Below are 18,395 nucleotides of genomic sequence, written 5' to 3'. Positions count from 1 at the left end.
GGAGGCAGCTGGGCCAAGGCTTGAGTTCCAGCACTGCTACTTACCAGCTTCGAAACCTTTATCTATAAAATGTACATACCAGTAATTTCTAGCTCGGTTTTTTTTGTGGATATTAAATGAGATAGTGCATGTAAAGAATTCGATAAGTGCCAGGAAATAAAGAAACTCTGGTGCTCCAAAAACAAGAATTCCCTTTCTTGCAGAGCTAGGTAGTGAATTCACGGTTTGTCAAGACAGCTCTCAAAGGTGTGTCCTGAAGGGAGGTTGCCTGGATATCACTAGTGGTGTTACAGGAGGGAAGGAGAAGGCCTTAGCTATCTTAGCTGCATAACTCTGCACAGCAGGGAAGTGTGCAAAGAGAATGGACAAAAATGGGCTCCGGATACAAGATCTGTGATTAGGAAGTGCTTATTTCCTTTGTATAGTATCAGATTGCTAGAGATCTGGGTCCTAGATGTACTGACTCAAGGAGGTCTTAGTGCTACAGATAAGTGAACTAGAAATGGCACCCTGAGTCTGTAGACACAAAATACACTGGTGCCTGTTGCCAGCGCATGTTACAGGGCGCTCTGTAGTCACTGCTCCATAAATTCCTGTGGACTCTTGCTGCAGTGCCTGGACAGCGCCCTGGGGAGAAGGTGGGCGGTAGCTAAACGTGCTTATAGGTTTTTCAACAAAATAAGCTGAGCTCCCTTGGGTTATGAGGCATTTCTTTTATCTCCTGCTTCTCCAGGCTTTTACCATATTTGTTTTAACCAGAGACCATCTTGGGAAACAGTTTGAACCCCAACTGGAATTTCTCATTAGAAAGCCAAGTGAGAGGGAGAACAGGGATGCCAACAAATAAAATTAAAAATAGGGTCTTTCAGTTTAATAAAATTAAAACCTAAACAATGTCTAAAAGTTTTGGCACTTCTGTGGCTAAGACTTTGGCAGGACTTCCGTTCTGAGCCTCGGTCCAGGGAGCCCGTTTCAAGAGCAGGGGCTCTCGTCTCTGTGCCCAATCACTACTCCATGCTGAGCAGCAGGCCGGTGGGTCAAACAGATGGGATGATGGAACCGGGCCCAAACTAATGAAGGGACGAGTGGGAACAACTTTTGAGAAGCCACAGAGCAGGCTGTGGTTCTGCCAGTGGAAAGGAGGGGGTGAGTTGTGGGCAGGCTTGTAGAAAACTGCCTGCCCTCATACGTATTCCTTAGTAGCATCTCTGCCAGCCTTGTCGTGAGGCAGTGCGATTGGGCTAGCTTGCCTGCTGACACTGAGTACCATTAGCCCTCATTCTGCCCTCTGGGTCTCTGCCTGTCAGACCAGTCCTCTGGTGGTGACAGAGGAGGACGCACATTGATTGCACTTTCTCCAAACAACTATTATCTGGCAACTCTACTGGACTTGTCAGAGGCCTATGGATGTTAAGGGCAAATTCGCCTTAAAAAAAAAAAAAATCTGCTTTTACCTTCAAATGACTATTAATTGTTCATGAATTCTCTCCTAACAAGTGGGCTTTCAGAAAGTGTCGTTTAATTGTAATCGAAATTTTGGGATATGTATGACAAGCCATTTCTATTTCAAATTTCCCCTTTTGTCTCTGCAAAATTCAGAGATACCACTGTATTTTGGAGTTAATTAGGAAAACTTGGTATATAATTTAGCCCCTTTGAGGAGAGAATGAAAGAGAGGAAGGTCATTGCTTCAGATCGGAATGGAGATCTGCATGGCGTGGACTTTAGCACATTACTTAAGTCCTCAAGTCTTATTTTTCTTAATCTGTAAAAAGGGGACAATAATATTTATTTGCAAAGCTTGTGTGAGGGTTCAATTAAAAGACCTAGCACAGATTCTAGCCCTAATAAGGACTCAATGCCTCCGTGTTTCCCTTTAATCCACAGTTCTATCGGTTTTTCACCAACTGTAAATGTCACTTTTCAAAATAGTTTTTTTTTTATACACTTAACGTAGTAAAAACAGCCCATACTTAAAATCCTAATATTAAGTTTCACGTTGTATAATTGCACAGAATTAATTTTACTGAGTGCGCCTTTTATGTTTTCAGTTAATAAAAGTCCATGTTTAGTGCCTGAGAGTCCTGTGAGTCTCTTTAACAGTGTTATGGGAAATTTTGCAGGATTTCCAGAAATTATGAATGTCACTGGAAATTTCTACCTCTCATTATTTAGTGCACACTTCTTTGAGATCTATAATTCAGTAGGTGACGGGGAGGGTTTGTAGATCACACCATCTGGGGAGGCCTTGTAAATGTGTGTGGACCAAACCACTGTAGTAACTGCATTGCCAAGAAAGACTTCCTACAAGCACACATCCTAGTATTTTGGAGCTTTAAAAACTTAACAGCATTTTCAGCTTCTCTAAGGACTCCTATTGTTCAAACTACTTTAAAAAGAAAAAAAAAAAACTCAAGCCTGTGGTTATTGTAGCATAACTGACCTTTATTGCAGATTGCCTCGTTTTCTCCTGAAGAGCCTAGTGTTTGCAGGAACAATTCTCAGGACTCCCATTGTCCTTGGGAAGTAATGAGCTCTAATACTTCTCAGTGCTTAACTTTGGGGGGTAGTTATGCACGGCCTGTCGGATTATTAGATTACTTCCCTTATCATTAGCAATTCTTGTCCTTAAATAGGCAAGGAAAATAAAAACAGAAGACACCGTGTGTAATGTAGACACAGTCATTTATGCAAAGACACACACTTACCCACCGTGACTGTCCCCAAAGGTACCCCTTTTAATAACAGATTCAAAAGGGAAACTTCATTTTCCTTGCATTCATTCAGCAGATAGGTGTGAACCTCCTGTGTGCCAGGTGCAGAGAGTATTCGGTGGGAAATAAGCACGTGTCCTATCCTGACCTCTTAGTTTCCTTTCCCCCCAACCCAAAGGCCACTACCGATGCTAGTTTCTTTTGTTTACTTTTAGAGATATTCTGTGCCTGTAAGGAATATATTTGTGTGTGTACCCCACTGTTTTTTTAATCTAACACAATAATAATAATCTATACATCTCATATCTTGGAGAGTGTTCCAGATCAGTCTACCCCGCCTTTCTTTTTTACTGTTGCATAATATTACATTGTATGGTTGGATATTTACTTTATGAGTACCCTGTTGCTGAACATATTTAAGTAATTCCTAGGGGTTGTTCTTCCGTTTTCGGGCCTTGCCCTCATTCTCCTGCCTTATACATTTCTTCTAATGCATCACTCCATTCCCTGTTGTTCCATCATTAATGGTTCTGGTGGTGCAACACCACCTTCACAGACACCCTCACCCTTGTCTGTACTTCCTGATAGATCCAGGCCAACATGAATAGGTTACATTTATCTAATAAGGCCTTATCTTTCACCCCAAAGATTTCTTATGATTATCTTATAATTGTTGATCATAAAGGCATTTGATCAACTTTTCTACTCCAGGATCCACTTGGTTGAATTGCAGCAAACTTGAGAGTTGACTCTTTTGGCAGTCATCATACCTGTCACTTATGACTCTCATTTCCGGTCGCCCAGGTTGCTCACTGCTCAGTGTTCTCCCTTGCTGGCACAACCAGTTACCCTGAGGGGTTTCCTTCGCTCCCACATCAGAGTTGGCCTCCTTTTCCTTTGAATGGCACTGCTCTTCCTGTGTGATTTTATTTCCACCGTAACGTAGAAACTTTTGAAGATAGATCAAAGCACATTAACTTTAAATGCATCATAATTAGCTCGCTCCCTTTTGGATGGCTCTGTAAAATATATCTAGTTTCACTTCTGGAAACCTTAACTGTCAGAAGGTTGCTTTCTTAGATTTGGTCATAAAAATAGGAAGCCCCTTCCCAACTTAAATCTTCAGAGACTTCGAAGTGACCTTGACCACTGGTTGTTGCTTCAGCTGTACCTTCTGGTCTTTGTTATTTCTGCTCTTCTTCATGTTGACATCACCGTCCTCTGCTTCTGTGGTTCAGTTTTTCCATTTCCAGTTGTCTCTTCTCTCTTAACTCCAATCCCTGCTGTGCTCCTCTATGGATGTCTGTTTTCTTTAAAGCAGTTTCTTTTTCAGAACTTGCTTGTTTCTCTATTTTATCTTGTACCCGAGCAGCATAATTTATCATTCCCTTACTCCCTCAGATGGCCAGTCAGTGGGCCTCACCTATTCTCTTTATATTAAAGGGTTTTAGGGGCACTCAGGGTTGCTCAACTGGCTGGACATCCGACTTCAGCTCATGTCATGATCTCATGTCCATGAGTTTGAGCCCCACATCAGGCTCTAGGCTGACAGCTTGAAGTCTGGAGCCTGCTTCAGATTCTTTGTCTCTGTCTCTCTGTCTCTGTCTCTCTCTCTCTCTCTCTGCCCCTCCCCTCTTGCACTCTGTCTCTCTCTCTCAAAAATAAAGAAACATTAAAAAAAAATTTTTTTTTAAATGAATAAAGGGTTTTATTATGGTGCTAACCAATTTTCTTATTTTTTAATTTTAGAAATTTGGAGATGTTAAAGGTCGCTTTTAAATTGTGGCCCTCTTTTCTTCTTCTTTTTTTTTTTTTAAGATGATTTTCTAAGCTCAGTCTATGAATTCTTTATTTCAGCCATTAATCACATAATTACCACTTACAAATTCAACAGATAACTGTGACATTTCTGCCACATGCCTCACACTGTTCTGGACCCTGGAGACATGGACAAAATCTCTGCCCTCCACGTCAGCGACGAAAGGCAGTGGCCCATGATGTAATCTGTAAGATGGAGTAAATGCGCTACAGAAAATTATGACTGGAAAGGAGGGAAGTTCAGAACGGGGGTAGTTTTAACTAAGGTAGTCAGAGAGGAGCTCCCCAGGAAGAAACCATTTGACCAAACTTGAAGGAAACGCTGCAGCAAGTACTGGGCATTTATCTGGAAGGCGGAAGCTCATCCTGGCAGTGAACACGGCAAGTACAGACACTGAGAAAGCGGGTGTGTGCACGTGGAAGGAACAGTGAAGAAGCCACTGCGGCTGGAGCATAGCTTAGCTAACAAAGGAAGTCAGTCAGAGAGGTTCCCAGGAGCTGAGGGCATGAGGCTTTTCAGGCCATTGCAAGGACTCTGACTCCGGCTCGGAGATGAAGAGCCCTTGGACAGTTTTGAGCAGATGAGTGAGGTGATGGGTCTTGTGCTGTGATGTATTATTGTCACATATTATTTCAAGAGGATTTACAACTGATTAAGGACAAAGCAGCTTTTCTTCCTGTTCTTTTGTACTCAGTCCGCTGGGAGTATGCAGTAGACATTTTCTCTTCTCTTCCTTCCTCAGCCTCGATTTGTTGTGTAGATTCCAAGACCATTACTATTGTTAATGTAATTATTTAATAAGCCTTGTCTTTAAGCAACCAAAAGCTATCAATAATGTTAAGCTTTCTGTAAACTCAATCCCAATTTAACATTTATTTACAACTGACTTCAGCACTTCTTCCGCCAAGATGAGAAGACAAGGCTAAAAATGGAAGGCATTTACATTTAAAGTCTATAGATAGAGAACCAAAAGATAAATAAAAGTATGTGGGAAGAAGAAGCAATCTGTAACAGACTGTTGTGAGATGATGGACCAGTTCATTCACCCATGAGCTTTGGGGTAACAAAGCTAAAGAGGGTAAGAACAGATCCCACGGTTCTCCTGACCTGAGTTTTCCCATAGCGCTAGTCTTTTTCCTTCTTACCCCAATGCAGGCCACCATGTGAAACATGTTTTTAACATACTTTTTCTTCACCGAAGAGGGATTACTTTCTAGAACAAGCTGATCGGTATACATTTCAACCTTATTCCTACGCTGCTTACTCATGCGAGGAGTGTCATTTTTGCCAAAAGAGACAACCTTCTGCTAAAATTGTTAGTTCAGTAACTGTAGACGTTAAAATTTAGGCTGATTTAAAATTTTTGTCTGTTTCAGTAGATGGAAGTAGATTGCCAGCTTCCTAAGGTAGAACTTGTGTCTGTTCATCTTTGTATCGTTGGTATCCCTAGAAGAGTTCTTCAGTCCTTCATCCACAGCTCCAGACTCTCAAAAGCCCAGAAAACAGAAAATGTGATCAAAAGTTGGAAACCAAAACTCATTCAGAGGCAAAACCTGAACAGAGCAAGACTATTTTAAAAACCCTCCGTTTGTCCCACTTTTTGCGAATACTCCTATATTTTACTACAGAAGTGGTGGTAGGTTTAAATTGGATGCTCTGCAGACCCTGCTGGGTGTTACTTAACATTTGGCTTATGCATCTCGTTACTTTTCTAAAATTTGAAAGTGTGAATTGCAAAATACATCTGCCCCCAAAGGCTTTAGAAAGGGGATGTGAGCCTGTCATAGCCAATCCCTCGAATAGTGTAGGTACCTAGCAAGCGTGAGTGGGAGTAAAGTTTGGCTGAAATGAGGAACTTAGAAAAGGGGAACTTTACTGCAGCCAGGCCTTGGGCCTTGAGGTCTCAGGGAATAAGAGATGATTCAGTTCTTAGAAGCAGTGCATTGAAATGTTGCCTTAATTATTCTCTGAGAATAGTTGTACTTGGTCTTCAGTTAACCTAGTAAATAAGGAATTGGAAGTGTTATTGTATCAGTTAAAATTGTACCTATTAGTGTCCTAGCAGGTGCTTTTTACGTGATTCATGCCTTTTTTATGTTATCTCTGTATCTTATCATTTTCTATCATTCTGTTTTTATTCAACATTTTTTAAGGTGTCACATCAGCTTTTTTAATGCTGGTGATTTAATTGCAAAAGCACACATAAACAGTTTGAAAGGTGTGAGAAGAAATTCACAAGTCACACGGGAAACAGCAACAAAGCTAGCATTCAGTGTGGAAATTCCTCCACTGTGCAAAACAAACTGCACCGGCCAGTGGGTCAAATGGTGCGTCCTGGAAGGGAGTGAGAAAGGAGCTTGATACAAGAAACATTTGTTTCCCACTGAAGATACACTGGGAAATATGGATCTGAATTAAATAGAGGCTTTATGCTCACAAAGCTTAAGTTTAATAGGGAAAACAAGATATGTCTATAAAATAAATGAAATACACAGCGGAACATACCAGAGGACAGTCTCTGCAGCTCGGGAGGGCGGGAAAGGAGACCAGGAATCGGAAGTAGGTACGTGGAGAGGATGGACGTGGAATGTGGAATGGGAAAGACAGAGTCCAACTTTCAAGAATCTCTGTGTTGAGTAGGAAAGACACACAGATAAACTACTGTGGAAAGTGGTAAATGTTATCCTGGGGGCTTTGGAACCATAGAGGAGAATAATCCTCTTGGTCCTTGGGAAGGTGAATGGGAGTTGTTTAAGGCTGGGTGTTGAGGAACACAGGCATTTGCCCAGAAGGCCAAGGGTGAGCCTTGGAACGCATCACAGGCAGAGGAAATGATGCTTATTTGCACTCTCCACAATAGGACAGTTACACCAGAGTGACTTTTTATACTGCCATTGTCATTGCAGGTGAGTCCAACATCTCTTCTGGAACGATTCAGAGTGGGAAAGGTTTGCAGAATAAGAGTCAGTTTAGGACCATTGCACCAAAAATCATGCCCAAAGTCCTGACATCCAGAGTGCTGCCGTGCCCTTCATCATCACTCTCTGATCAGGTGAATCCAGGACCCTCCATCAACGCCAAGCCTCTGGGGGTGCCCACCCAAAATTACGCTCTGATGCAGGTTGCTGGACAGGAGGGGACGTTTTCTCTCGTCGCTCTGCCACATGTCGCCTCCGCTCAGCCAATCCAGAAACCCAGACTGGCGCTGCCTGAAAATCTGAAGCTGCCTATTCCTCGATACCAACCCCCAAGAAATAACAAAGGATCGAGAAAGAAACCCACTCGGGGTTCCTCTGAGAGTGGTGCTGGCATACCTCCTGCCCAAACCCAAACGTCCCCCTCCCCACCTGACCGTCCCAAATCCCCACACAGACCTGGTCAATCAGAGCAAGTGCCATCACTAGACCCAGGCCCATCCAGCATCAGCATGGCGGCACTGACCAACCATGGTGGCCCCAGAGACTCTCCACCCCCAGGGACCAACGACCATGGAGATCTGAACCCTTCTGCCACCCCGATGGTATCCACACCAGAAGAGCCCTCAGCCAAGCCGGGCCTCACAGTGACTCCAGGGAGAGCAACCTTGGTGAGTGAGGAAACCTGCAGTAAACCTTCTCCCGTTGCCAGTGGGAAACGGAGAGAACAAGCTGATCTTACAAAAGCCATGACCATTTTATCACCAGCTGTTTTCAGCAGTGCAGTTCAGCTGATCTCTCCAGTCCCCAGAGGTAAACTGCCCATCCTGCCCTATGCCAGAGGGAGAACAGTGGAGGTGTGTGGAGGCCAGTCAGACGTGAGCCTCACAGATGGCTCTGTGCCCGGGCTCAGGGCAGCCTGTGGTAAGGCATCCTCCATCCCAGAGGGCTTTACTGCAGCCACCAAGGTGCTCGGCAAGACACCTGCTCCACAGAGCCCCTGTGAAAGTACCTTTTGTGCGGCCACCAGACCAGATCTCAGCCACAAAGCAAAACTCAGTGGTGGGGCAGCAAAGAGAAGAGTAAGAAAACGAAAGGTACCAGATGAAATTTTGGCATTTCAGGGAAAAAGGAGGAAATGTGTCCTTAATAAGTGTAAAGATAGTAAAGAAAGAGTAAAAGCTGATCCGCAAGAATCCAGTGACCAAAAACCAGGGTCTCTGAAGAAATACCGCAGCATTATGCCCAAGCCTCTGATTGTCGTGTCTGCTTTGGCTCCCCTGGCTTCTCCTGCAGGCGTGTTCCAGCCCCAGACACCAGGCAGCCTCGGGCAGGACATGTTGTTAAACAGTCCCCTCAGCCCTAAGTATCCCGGCTGTAGGCAGGATAGCAGCACCTCCCCGAAGCCCGGCTCTGCGCTGAGAAACGGACTCTCGGGCATTAAGAAACCGTGGCACAGGTGTCACGTCTGTAACCACCACTTCCAGTTCAAACAGCACCTTCGTGACCACATGAACACACACACTAACAGACGGCCTTACAGCTGCCGAGTCTGCCGCAAGGCCTATGTACGTCCCGGCAGCCTGAGCGCACACATGAAACTCCATCACGCGGAGAACCGTCTGAAGAAACTCGTGTGCTGTGAGTTTTGTGCGAAAGTGTTTGGCCACGTCAGGGTCTACTTCGGCCACCTAAAAGAAGTGCACCGGGTTGTCATCAGCACGGAGCCTTCCCCCGGCGAAAGGCAGCCGGGAGATGTGTCAAAGAACAGAGGCCTGACCGCTCGAGGGCCCGAGGGACCCGTGGAGAGGTGAGTGCTAAGGGGACGGAGGCCTGGCAGCAAGGGGTGCTTGGATTTGGAGAACAGGGCGGTATTTCCTCTTCAGAAAGATAGGTCTGTAAAAACATTCCTCAGATCAACATTCCGGAAGGTCGTTACCTCGTCCTCCATGTCTGTGAAGAGTGATCTCATTTCTCATCGCTTTCTGAGCAGTGATGATTCTTTAATTCCTCTAATCCCAGTTAGCCGGGGCACAGACACCAGTTTGCGGTATGCTGGGGTCACAAAGAGAGGATTTTTGCATCTGAAATAGGAAATAGGAAATCACTGTATATAGTTCCTGGTACCCTCTACAAGTAATGTTCCCAAACTTGTGGCCACAGAATTTATATCTAAGTGTCATTGTTTGCCCCAGAATATAGTCTGACCCATGGTAGGGACTCCGCGTCCCCCATATTGACCATACTTTCAGGTCCCAGACCCAGCCCTCTACATTTGCGCTAGTTTTCCTGTCAGGCCAGATTAACATTTCCCGTGTCATCATTGCCTTGTGCGGGTACTGATTTCTGGTGTTATGAACAAGCAGGCTCTGTAGTTTGAAAGCCTGGCAGGCTGGGCTTAGAGCAATGGGTCTGCCAGGGAAACCCCAGCAGTCCACCTGCTTTCCACTGGATGATGGAGGGAGAGTCACTGAAATGAACTGTCATCAGCACCATGAAGATTAAACAATTCTAAGTTTAGGTTCTCTGTCCCTCATAGTTCTTAATCGTCCTAATTGTTCTCAATACTTTCTATTCAGTTTTGGCTTCTGCTCCCACCTTCATTTTAAAATCAGGGGTGCCTGCCTTTTGTCTTCCTGGCTTTTCTAGAGTTTCTCTGCCTTTCTTCAGACGTTCCTATCCACTGAGATATGTCTGTGCCTTTTATTTTATTTTATTTTATTTTATTTTATTTTATTTTTAATGTTTAGTTTTGAAAGAGAGAGAGAGACAGAGTGTGAGCGGGGGAGGGACAGAGAGAGGGGGAGACACAGAATCCAAAGCAGGCTTCAGGCTCTGAGCTGTCAGCACAGGGCCCGACGTGGGGCTAAATCTCGTGAACCGATAGATCATGACCTAAGCCGAAGTCAACACTCAACTGACTGAGCCACCCAGGCACCCCTGTCTATGCCTTTTATTAACACATCTAGCAGCCACCGTAAAGAAACCTCTCTTCTGAATTGTTTTCTGTAGTACATTTTGATGTTTAGGTTAACTGTCCAAGCTGCATTCAGTGCTCAAGGTTAGGAAGGGCAGCAGCGAGTGGGTGGTGTGGCTGAACAAAGCGGGTCCCTATGGTGCCTCACTTGGTACTACCTGACTCTGGAGTAGATAACACCTAGCTGGTAACCAAAGAATAGTTAGCTCCCCTGGGGGAGAGATAGAAAGGGAAACACTCTTTCACTGGAGGCTGGTAGCTTGAGAATGGTGTGACCCCAACCGGGAGTGACGGTCGGTGTCCACCGTGGTCTGCGCTTCCCATGTGCCGTTTCCCCTGTTCCCCGTCCTTCGCCTCACTGGGCGTGTTCTGGATCCCTGAACAAGAAGTTCCAGTTATGTTTTGCGTGAAATCTTACACACACCGTTTTCCCCCTTTTCAGGGAAAACAAGTCAAGCCTAGAAGAAGACCTCCTCCTAACCCAGGCAGACGAAGTCAACTTACAAATCAAATGTGGCCGTTGTCAGATCACTGCCCAGTCTTTTGCTGAAATCAAGTTTCATTTACTTTACGTTCACGGAGAGGAAATTCAGGGCCGGCTGCAAGAGGAGATCTTACCGGGAAGCACAGGAGCTCAGGAAGAACTGGTGAAACACACTGCTCCTTTCAGGAAACAACATCCTGAGAGAAGGAGGCTACTCAAGCGTGCTCCCCCTGATGAGGACTTAAATGCATTTCCTAAGCTGAAAAGGCAGCTGTGCCTTCATCATCACACTGATGTGGACAGGTTCAGGAAAATGGAGGGAGCCCAAGCGGGACCCAGGGAGCCGCTGCCGGGGGCGGCCCCCCAGGGCTCTGCGAGTCCCAGCCCCCACACCCTCCTCTTTGGGGCCCGTTCAGGCTTTAACTGTGTCCTCTGTGCACAGACGCTGGCCAGGAAGGAAGAAGTCCTCCAGCACTGGGAACAAGAGCACAACTGTGAGGACCCTCCCAAGCTGTGGACGATTTTAAATGCATTCTCTAGCCAGGGGGTGACCGGACCTCCCGGGGAGACTGAGAAATGAAATCTTGGGGGTGGGGGTAAAGAGAATGCTGCTTGCTTGCTCTCTGTTTCTCTCAAAGCCCTGCATTTTTATGGTGGTGCTTAATTATAAAAGTCAGACAAATTAGGATCAGCATTAATGAGCACAAGTGATTTTTGTACATAGTTTTATTTTCTTACAAAATATACATATATATATATATATATATATATATATATATATGCCTTTCGTGTATATTTTTCTAACCATATGCAGTTTTACTTTAAAAGTCTGTGTACTAACCATTAATGTCTTAGACTTTGAGAATAAAGACCAAAATTTGGCAATTGAAATGTAAAAAATTATATAGGCTGTTCTTCAAGTACAGTGTTCAGCGTGTTTGAGCGTGCGCATATATCATTTTGTTCAGCTGTTTGCTGTTTAAGTAGACAGACAAATGTGAGCCAGGCCAGTCTCAGCCACACGTATGGTGTTGATATTTATCAAATTCTCTGGTGTATTTGAATAGGCTGTAGAGCAGTACATTTAATAAGGTTCTCATCTACCATAATTTAAAATTACATGTTTCCTGGATTTTTTCCAATATTTTTGCTATTTTCTTAAATGTACGTTGCCTTGAAGATTAGATGTTGGTCAGTCTTACAGCTGTAGTGTTCCATATCAAAGTAATCAAGCATTTTTTAGTACTTCAGCTAATAAAAAACCACTTTTTGGTTAAAAGTTCTTCTCAAATAGTCTTTCGGGCCAGGAAATTTACAACCTGGAAAGTGTGCTAGACAGTTCAGCCCAGATGGCTAGGTGTCTGAACCGCTCACCCTCCCTCCCAAGGAGCTTCACAGGGTCATCGCTAGCTGATCAATTTTCTTTTTAAAAATTTTTTTTTTTTTTTTTTTTTTTTATCATTTATTTTTGAGACAGAGAGAGACAGAGCATGAACGGGGGAGGGTCACAGAGAGAGGGAGACACAGAATCTGAAACAGGCTCCAGGCTCTGAGCTGTCAGCACAGAGCCCGACGCGGGGCTCGAACCCACCGACCGCGAGATTGTGACCTGAGCCGAAGTCGGACGCTTAACCGACCAAGCCACCCAGGCGCCCCTCAATTTTCGATGTAACTGTGCCTTTCAAGCCCAGGGTTCTCTTTGAAAGCCAAGAGTAAATGATTGCCTCTTAAATTCCTGGGAACCAGAAAAGTTGCCACTTGGAGCTCCTGGACATCCTGGCTGCAAAATCATTTTCTTAGAATGGGGGAGTTTAAGCAGTCGTCCAGCTGAGGTTCCAGCCTCTGGGTGAAAGTACTGTGCATGTGGCCGTCTGCCTGAAGCACGGCCCAGGCGTCGTCACAACATGTTTCTGTGCTACAGGAAGTTGCCGAACCAGGAAGAACTGAATTCGAATTGATAAGCTAGTGGTTTTTAAGTCATCTTTTTTTTTTTTTTAATGTCTTATTTTAAAAGAAAGTGTTCATTAGCACGATTTGGCTCAAATTTTCCAGAAAGTCAATTCTTGACTTTTTGCAAATAGTTTTATAAATTTGAGACTATGAGGGTAGGCATGGAAATCTCTGAAAGATTTTGCTGCCGTGGTGTGTCAATCATCGTGCTTTACCCAGTTTGAAAGAGATCATATCAGACCTTCACTGTTTGATATTTTTAGAACCAGGTTAGTAATGAAACCACTTTACCATTCAGTGCAGCACCTTTTGGGAAGATTGGTCTGAAGGCCTAAAAGTGAGATCAACCAAGAACACTACTTGAATTCAAACCATGAAACTTGAATTCAAACTATAAAATAATTCGTAGACTACTCAGTCCTCAGATACTAAGCAGTATTTCTGAAATACTAGCCAGTCGGCCAAGGCAGAGGAGGGGGTCTGGAGTATGTACAGAGGCAGAGTTGTGGGGGAGAGTGCCCCCACACAGCAAGTAAAGGAAACTCTGAAGTCCACCAGGTTGTGGAGACACCTGCCTACAGCCAGTGTTTTGCCTACAGCAAAACACGGAGGGTATAGACAGCCTGTAAAAAGTAGAGACTTATGAATGGGGCACGGGCCCAGGTAGGAGGGTGTGACTGGCTCATGATTAGGTGCCCTGACTGGATCCCCTTCTCATCAGGGCCCTATACCATAGGTTTGGGGCAAGGGGCAGGGGGGTCAGCACTCATCTTTAAGAAAGCTCTTATTATGAGAAAAGGAGATGTGCAGTGCAGAGGGCCTCACTGGATGCCTATGTGTGTGGGTTCATTCGGAATAGAATGTTCTAGTTCTCAGCTTCTAGAAGCACTCCCCTGCATTACAGTGGGAAGGGTCCTGCTGCCACCCAAGATAAGGGGCTTCTGGCCCTTTAAGAGTGCTTCTTCAGCTGGAGTGGCACTGAGAGGGACTCCTACCGGGGAGCAGGAAGGAAAGAGAGGGTCATTCAGCTAAAGAGGCTCTGGGAACAGCTCAGATTGATAAGCCAGTGGGTCTTCATTGATGAGCCTTCCTTGGACACAGACATGTTGTTGGTGTGGTCCCAACCTACATCCTTGACCCACAGGCAGTGAGGTGTAGAAACGTGCTGCTCCGTGTGACCCTCAGAGCGTTACCTGTCCAGGACTCCATTCCCTCGTGTGTGCACAGTGAGTGATGCTCCTGCCTTGGGCCTCGCAGTAACCGGGGGCTGATATTTATTATGTTTCTGGCCAGCCTTGGAGAAGAGGTGTATTAGACCATAGGAAGACCATTTAAAATGGCTCAGGTAGGCTCTTCCTGTAAGCGGCCTCAGGTGATCTCTGAAAATGGTCCGCCATTCACTGGACCCAGAAAACCCTACAAAATCATGCAAATGAAGAGATTCAAATCTTCATGTTCACTTTATACGCATGTATCCAAGGTCACATGACAGTACCTGAAAGTACCTGTGAAAGATGTCACTTTGCAGAAGCAATGTGTGCCATTCCGTCGCTACCATGGGGTATTTGGTAGTTGTGCCCAGGGCAAACAGTGGGGCTGGACACCGGGTCAGTGGCCCAAAACGTGCTGAGTTTTTACTGCAGATGCTTTAAAACTGCAGAGTAATGCTGAACTTAAGGGTTTAGATGTAGAGTCTCTGGTCATTGAGCTCATCCAGGTGAACAAAGCCCCCCCAGGATGTAGTGGAGAATTTACAGGGTTCATGGTGGGATTAACTCATACATGAGCTCTCCCTGCCACGCTGAGACGATCCTTACTGAAAAAGAACAGAGTATTCCTAAACCAGAAGAGGAGGTTGCAAAAAAAAAAAGGTTTTGCTCAGAAGAAAAAGACTTCCTGGAAGAAACTGAAGAAACAAAAACCTATGGCCTGGGAGTAAATTCTGCATAAAATAAATGCAAATAAAAGTAAAAAAAAATAATACAATTTTAAAAATAAAGCAGCTCACGTAGGTCTCAAGTCCATAATTCAAAAATGAAAACTCTACTGAGAACCATAGAAATTTTCATCTTTGCATAAAAAGTGTATTTTAATTTTTCAGTTATCAAAGTAGGATCTGGAGTACATGGAGGCTGCCAAGTGTTTCTTTATACAGAAAGTGGCATTCAGTTATTTCCATTCTGGGCTCTACTTTGGCCCTCATGTTCCTCCCTGAGGCTGCCCCTTCCTGGCCTGGATCTGGCCAGCACCGCAGTGCTCACCCCCGGGTCTTGAACTTTGAACTTGACAGTGGACTTGTCCACTTCCCACACTAGACCATAAGCCTCTGGAGGGCAGGGATTGTGTCTTTGTTCAGCACACAGCCCCAGAGAGTCCAGTACCTGATATGGAATAATGTACAATAAACATTTGTTGAAAAAATGGATATATTAGCTAAATACAAATGGAATTGGCACTTCCCTTTTTACAAATAAAGCCAGCTTCAGGAGTAACCAAACTTACAGCTAGGAAGGCATAGAGGCAAATTTGGTCTTAAATTCAGCGTACTCATTTTGCTTAATGTCTTTTGCTTCTTGGAAAATTGTCCCAGAGCCAGCAAAACGGGACGTTTTTCTTTTCTCTTGGCCCTAAATTATTTCTGAAAGTTACAGCATTTTAGATTTGTATTGTTTTATTAGCTGTCATTTTTATTCATGTCCCCTTTTGTTACTCTCTCTTTCTCTGGACCTCTTCCTGGTTTAGCTTGACTATTCCTCCGTTAAGCTGTTCCTCATATGGAAAGTTGTCTCTTCATCAGCACGCCATAAATAATCAAACCTGGGCGCGTTCCATTACCTTCTCTGGCTCCACACTCCTGCCTCCCAGCTGCACGGCTCCAGTTTTCCGTGGCCCCAGTGACATGATTGTTGGCAATAAATGCTCAACTTCATTTATTTATTAGAATTCTCGGATCTGGACTGGTTTGCTCCATTCAAGCTGCTGACATGCTTTGTTAGATACATATTTTATGGAGTCTCCTCCTTTCACTGAGCTCCTGAGAAACAATGCCCCGGTAGAGATGAACTGGGATTTAACAGAACAGGCTTTTAGCTTCAACTTTATACAGACTTCCCTGACATTAGACAATCAGCAGCTTATCTAGGCTTGTGGTGCAATCCAATATATATTTTAACTATATCCATCTCTTCGAGAATGTTCCTTTTGAGGTGAAATGTTTATTGTATCTCCTGTTTGGTCATGGTCATGGTTATCACCATAATAAAACTATAGCCACAGTTTTGCAAGCATATTTTAAAGTTGTGTTCAGCGTGCAGACGTTAGCTTAGTGGTACATCACATTTTCCACACTCTGAAGTGTGAAAATGTTTCAATGTGTTGCCTAACCCTAGGAAAAATCGCTATCTATTGAAGGAAACCAAATATGACAACTCAAGAGAAACAAAGATTATTTGTTCTAATTTTGATATGAAGCTAATCAGGATTTTATTTGTTTGTATGAAACTTGCCCCCACCTTCAGAATTGCTCTCCTGCTCCTCCTGCTTTGTTACCTTAGCAGCAAAGAATTCGCCTATAATAGGACAGCTATATTACCTCTTTAGGTATGTTCTAAAAACAAAGTCGCAAGCAGTTAACATGATAGATCATTTCTTTTTTTTTTTTTTTTAATTTTTTTTTAACGTTTATTTATTTTTGAGACCGAGAGAGACAGAGCATGAACAGGGGAGGGGCAGAGAGAGAGGGAGACACAGAATCCGAAGCAGGCTCCAGGCTCTGAGCTGTCAGCACAGAGCCCGATGCGGGGCTCGAACTCACGGACCGTGAGATCATGACCTGAGCCGAAGTCAGACGCTTAACCGACCAAGCCACCCAGGCGCCCCATGATAGATCATTTCTGACAAGTCAAACAGCCACTAAGCACTACTCAAGTAACAGATTTCACCTTGTATTATTAAATATGATTTTAATCTCCAACTAGGAGCCTCAGGTAGAGATCACCAGATCTTCTATAGGCTTTTGCAGAAACAGCAGTGAGCGGGATCTGACTACTTCCTGAGTTGCAACGCAGATCTTAGCACAAGAATTTGGCCATGGGAAGAGGCCCAGGTAGCTCAAACATAGGACCTTCGTAACTATCCCAAAGCTGTGTCTGTATCTGGAAGTAATATTTAGGAATATGTTCGTAGGAAACTAAAACACTGCCTTTTCCTAGTGTAATCCAAATTAAAGCACAGTTCAGTTTTTCATAAGATATTCATGGAGCCAAGCCTTTTGGACAATGGTTACACCCAAGGAAAGCTAAAATATCCAAGAAGATGAAGTCTTTTGAATGGGGTTTATTCTTTCTTGAAGTAAAGGGTGGGGATGGGGGAAGCAAGAGGGCAGTCCTATTGTGTCAGGATGTGGTACGAGGAGGTTTTTGATGATGAAAAGCCCCCACGGGGCACTATGAGGGTAGCATGCCTCCTGGATCCAGTGCCCACAAAGCAAAATGACAGTGATATTTTGGTACAATCACAGTGGAGCAAATGAAATGTGACAAATCAAAATCTAAAATGCACAGACCTCTTGATCCAGATACTCTGCTTCTGGGAATGTGTCCTACAGATATCAACGCACAAGTGCACAGACGGGTGGATGAGGATGTTCACTGCAGCACTGTTGATAATCAGTAGAAAACGTACACAACTGTCCACAGATCTGGTATAGCAAAACTGCAGCGCACCATATGATGGAATACCATCTAGAGTGTAAAAGATTGATGTAGCACTTTATGAGCTCAACTATGTGAGGTGTGAAGGAAACAAGGTATGGAACAGTGTACGGCACACTCTTGTTTGCTATTTATTTATTTATTTATTTATTTATTTATATTTTATTTTTTAAAGGAGGAAGTGGGGCACCGGGGTGGCTCCATCAGTTAAGCATCTGACTCTTGGTTTTGGCTCAGGTCATGATCTTGCAGTTTGTGGGTGTGAGCCCTGCATCGGGCTCTGTGCTGACAGCATGGAGCCTGCTTGGGATTCTCTCTCTCCCTCCCTCTCTCTGCCCCTCCCCTGCTCGCTCTATTTCTCAAAATAAATAAACTTTAAAAAGGGTTTTTGAAAGAAAGAAAGAAAGAAAGAAAGAAAGAAAGAAAGAAAGAAAAGAAAGAAAGAAAGAAAGAAAGAAAGAAAGGGAGGAAGAAAGAGACGAGATAGATGTATTATTATAGATGCTTGTGTGTGCATAGAGAATTTCTGGAAGGTCATGTCAGGAAAGGGGTACCAAGAGACGGGAAAGAGGGACACACTTTTGCATTACTGAAATATTTTGCTACATTTTATTTTTTCCAATTGAAAAAAATGGCTTTACCAGATTAAGCTGTAGCTCTCCTCTTCTCTTTCCGGAATGCCTCAGCCAAACTGTGAAGGAAGAAAAGTTTGTCTTACCCCTCAGCTTTGGGGCCCACACAGATGTCCTCAACTTTGCCCTGCTGCCTAACTACCACAAAGATAGTGATCCACGGTGAGAAAGACAGCTTTTTAACCTAGTGTG

At 44.2% G+C, this 18,395-nt stretch overlaps 1 protein-coding gene across 9 annotated transcripts in view; it reads left to right on the top strand.

Annotated features, from left to right (window-relative positions):
- ZNF438 (zinc finger protein 438) overlaps positions 1-11,675 on the top strand; it is a 172,838-nt gene extending 161,163 nt beyond the window's left edge. For all 9 annotated transcript variants that reach the window (XM_049624772.1, XM_049624771.1, XM_049624767.1 and 6 more), the window contains 2 exons: positions 7,440-9,258; positions 10,868-11,675. In XM_049624772.1, coding sequence (XP_049480729.1) covers positions 7,440-9,258; positions 10,868-11,489 — 2,441 coding nt within the window. In that variant the 3' untranslated portion in view covers positions 11,490-11,675. The remainder of the gene's footprint in view (positions 1-7,439; positions 9,259-10,867) is intronic.
- Positions 11,676-18,395: the final 6,720 nt, after the last annotated feature.

The sequence above is a fragment of the Panthera uncia genome, chromosome B4 (genome assembly GCF_023721935.1).
Source record: "Panthera uncia isolate 11264 chromosome B4, Puncia_PCG_1.0, whole genome shotgun sequence".
In the NCBI taxonomy this organism is placed as follows: domain Eukaryota; kingdom Metazoa; phylum Chordata; class Mammalia; order Carnivora; family Felidae; genus Panthera; species Panthera uncia.
The sequence above is the reverse complement of the archived record's forward strand: the minus strand, read 5'-3'. Positions and strand labels throughout refer to the sequence as shown.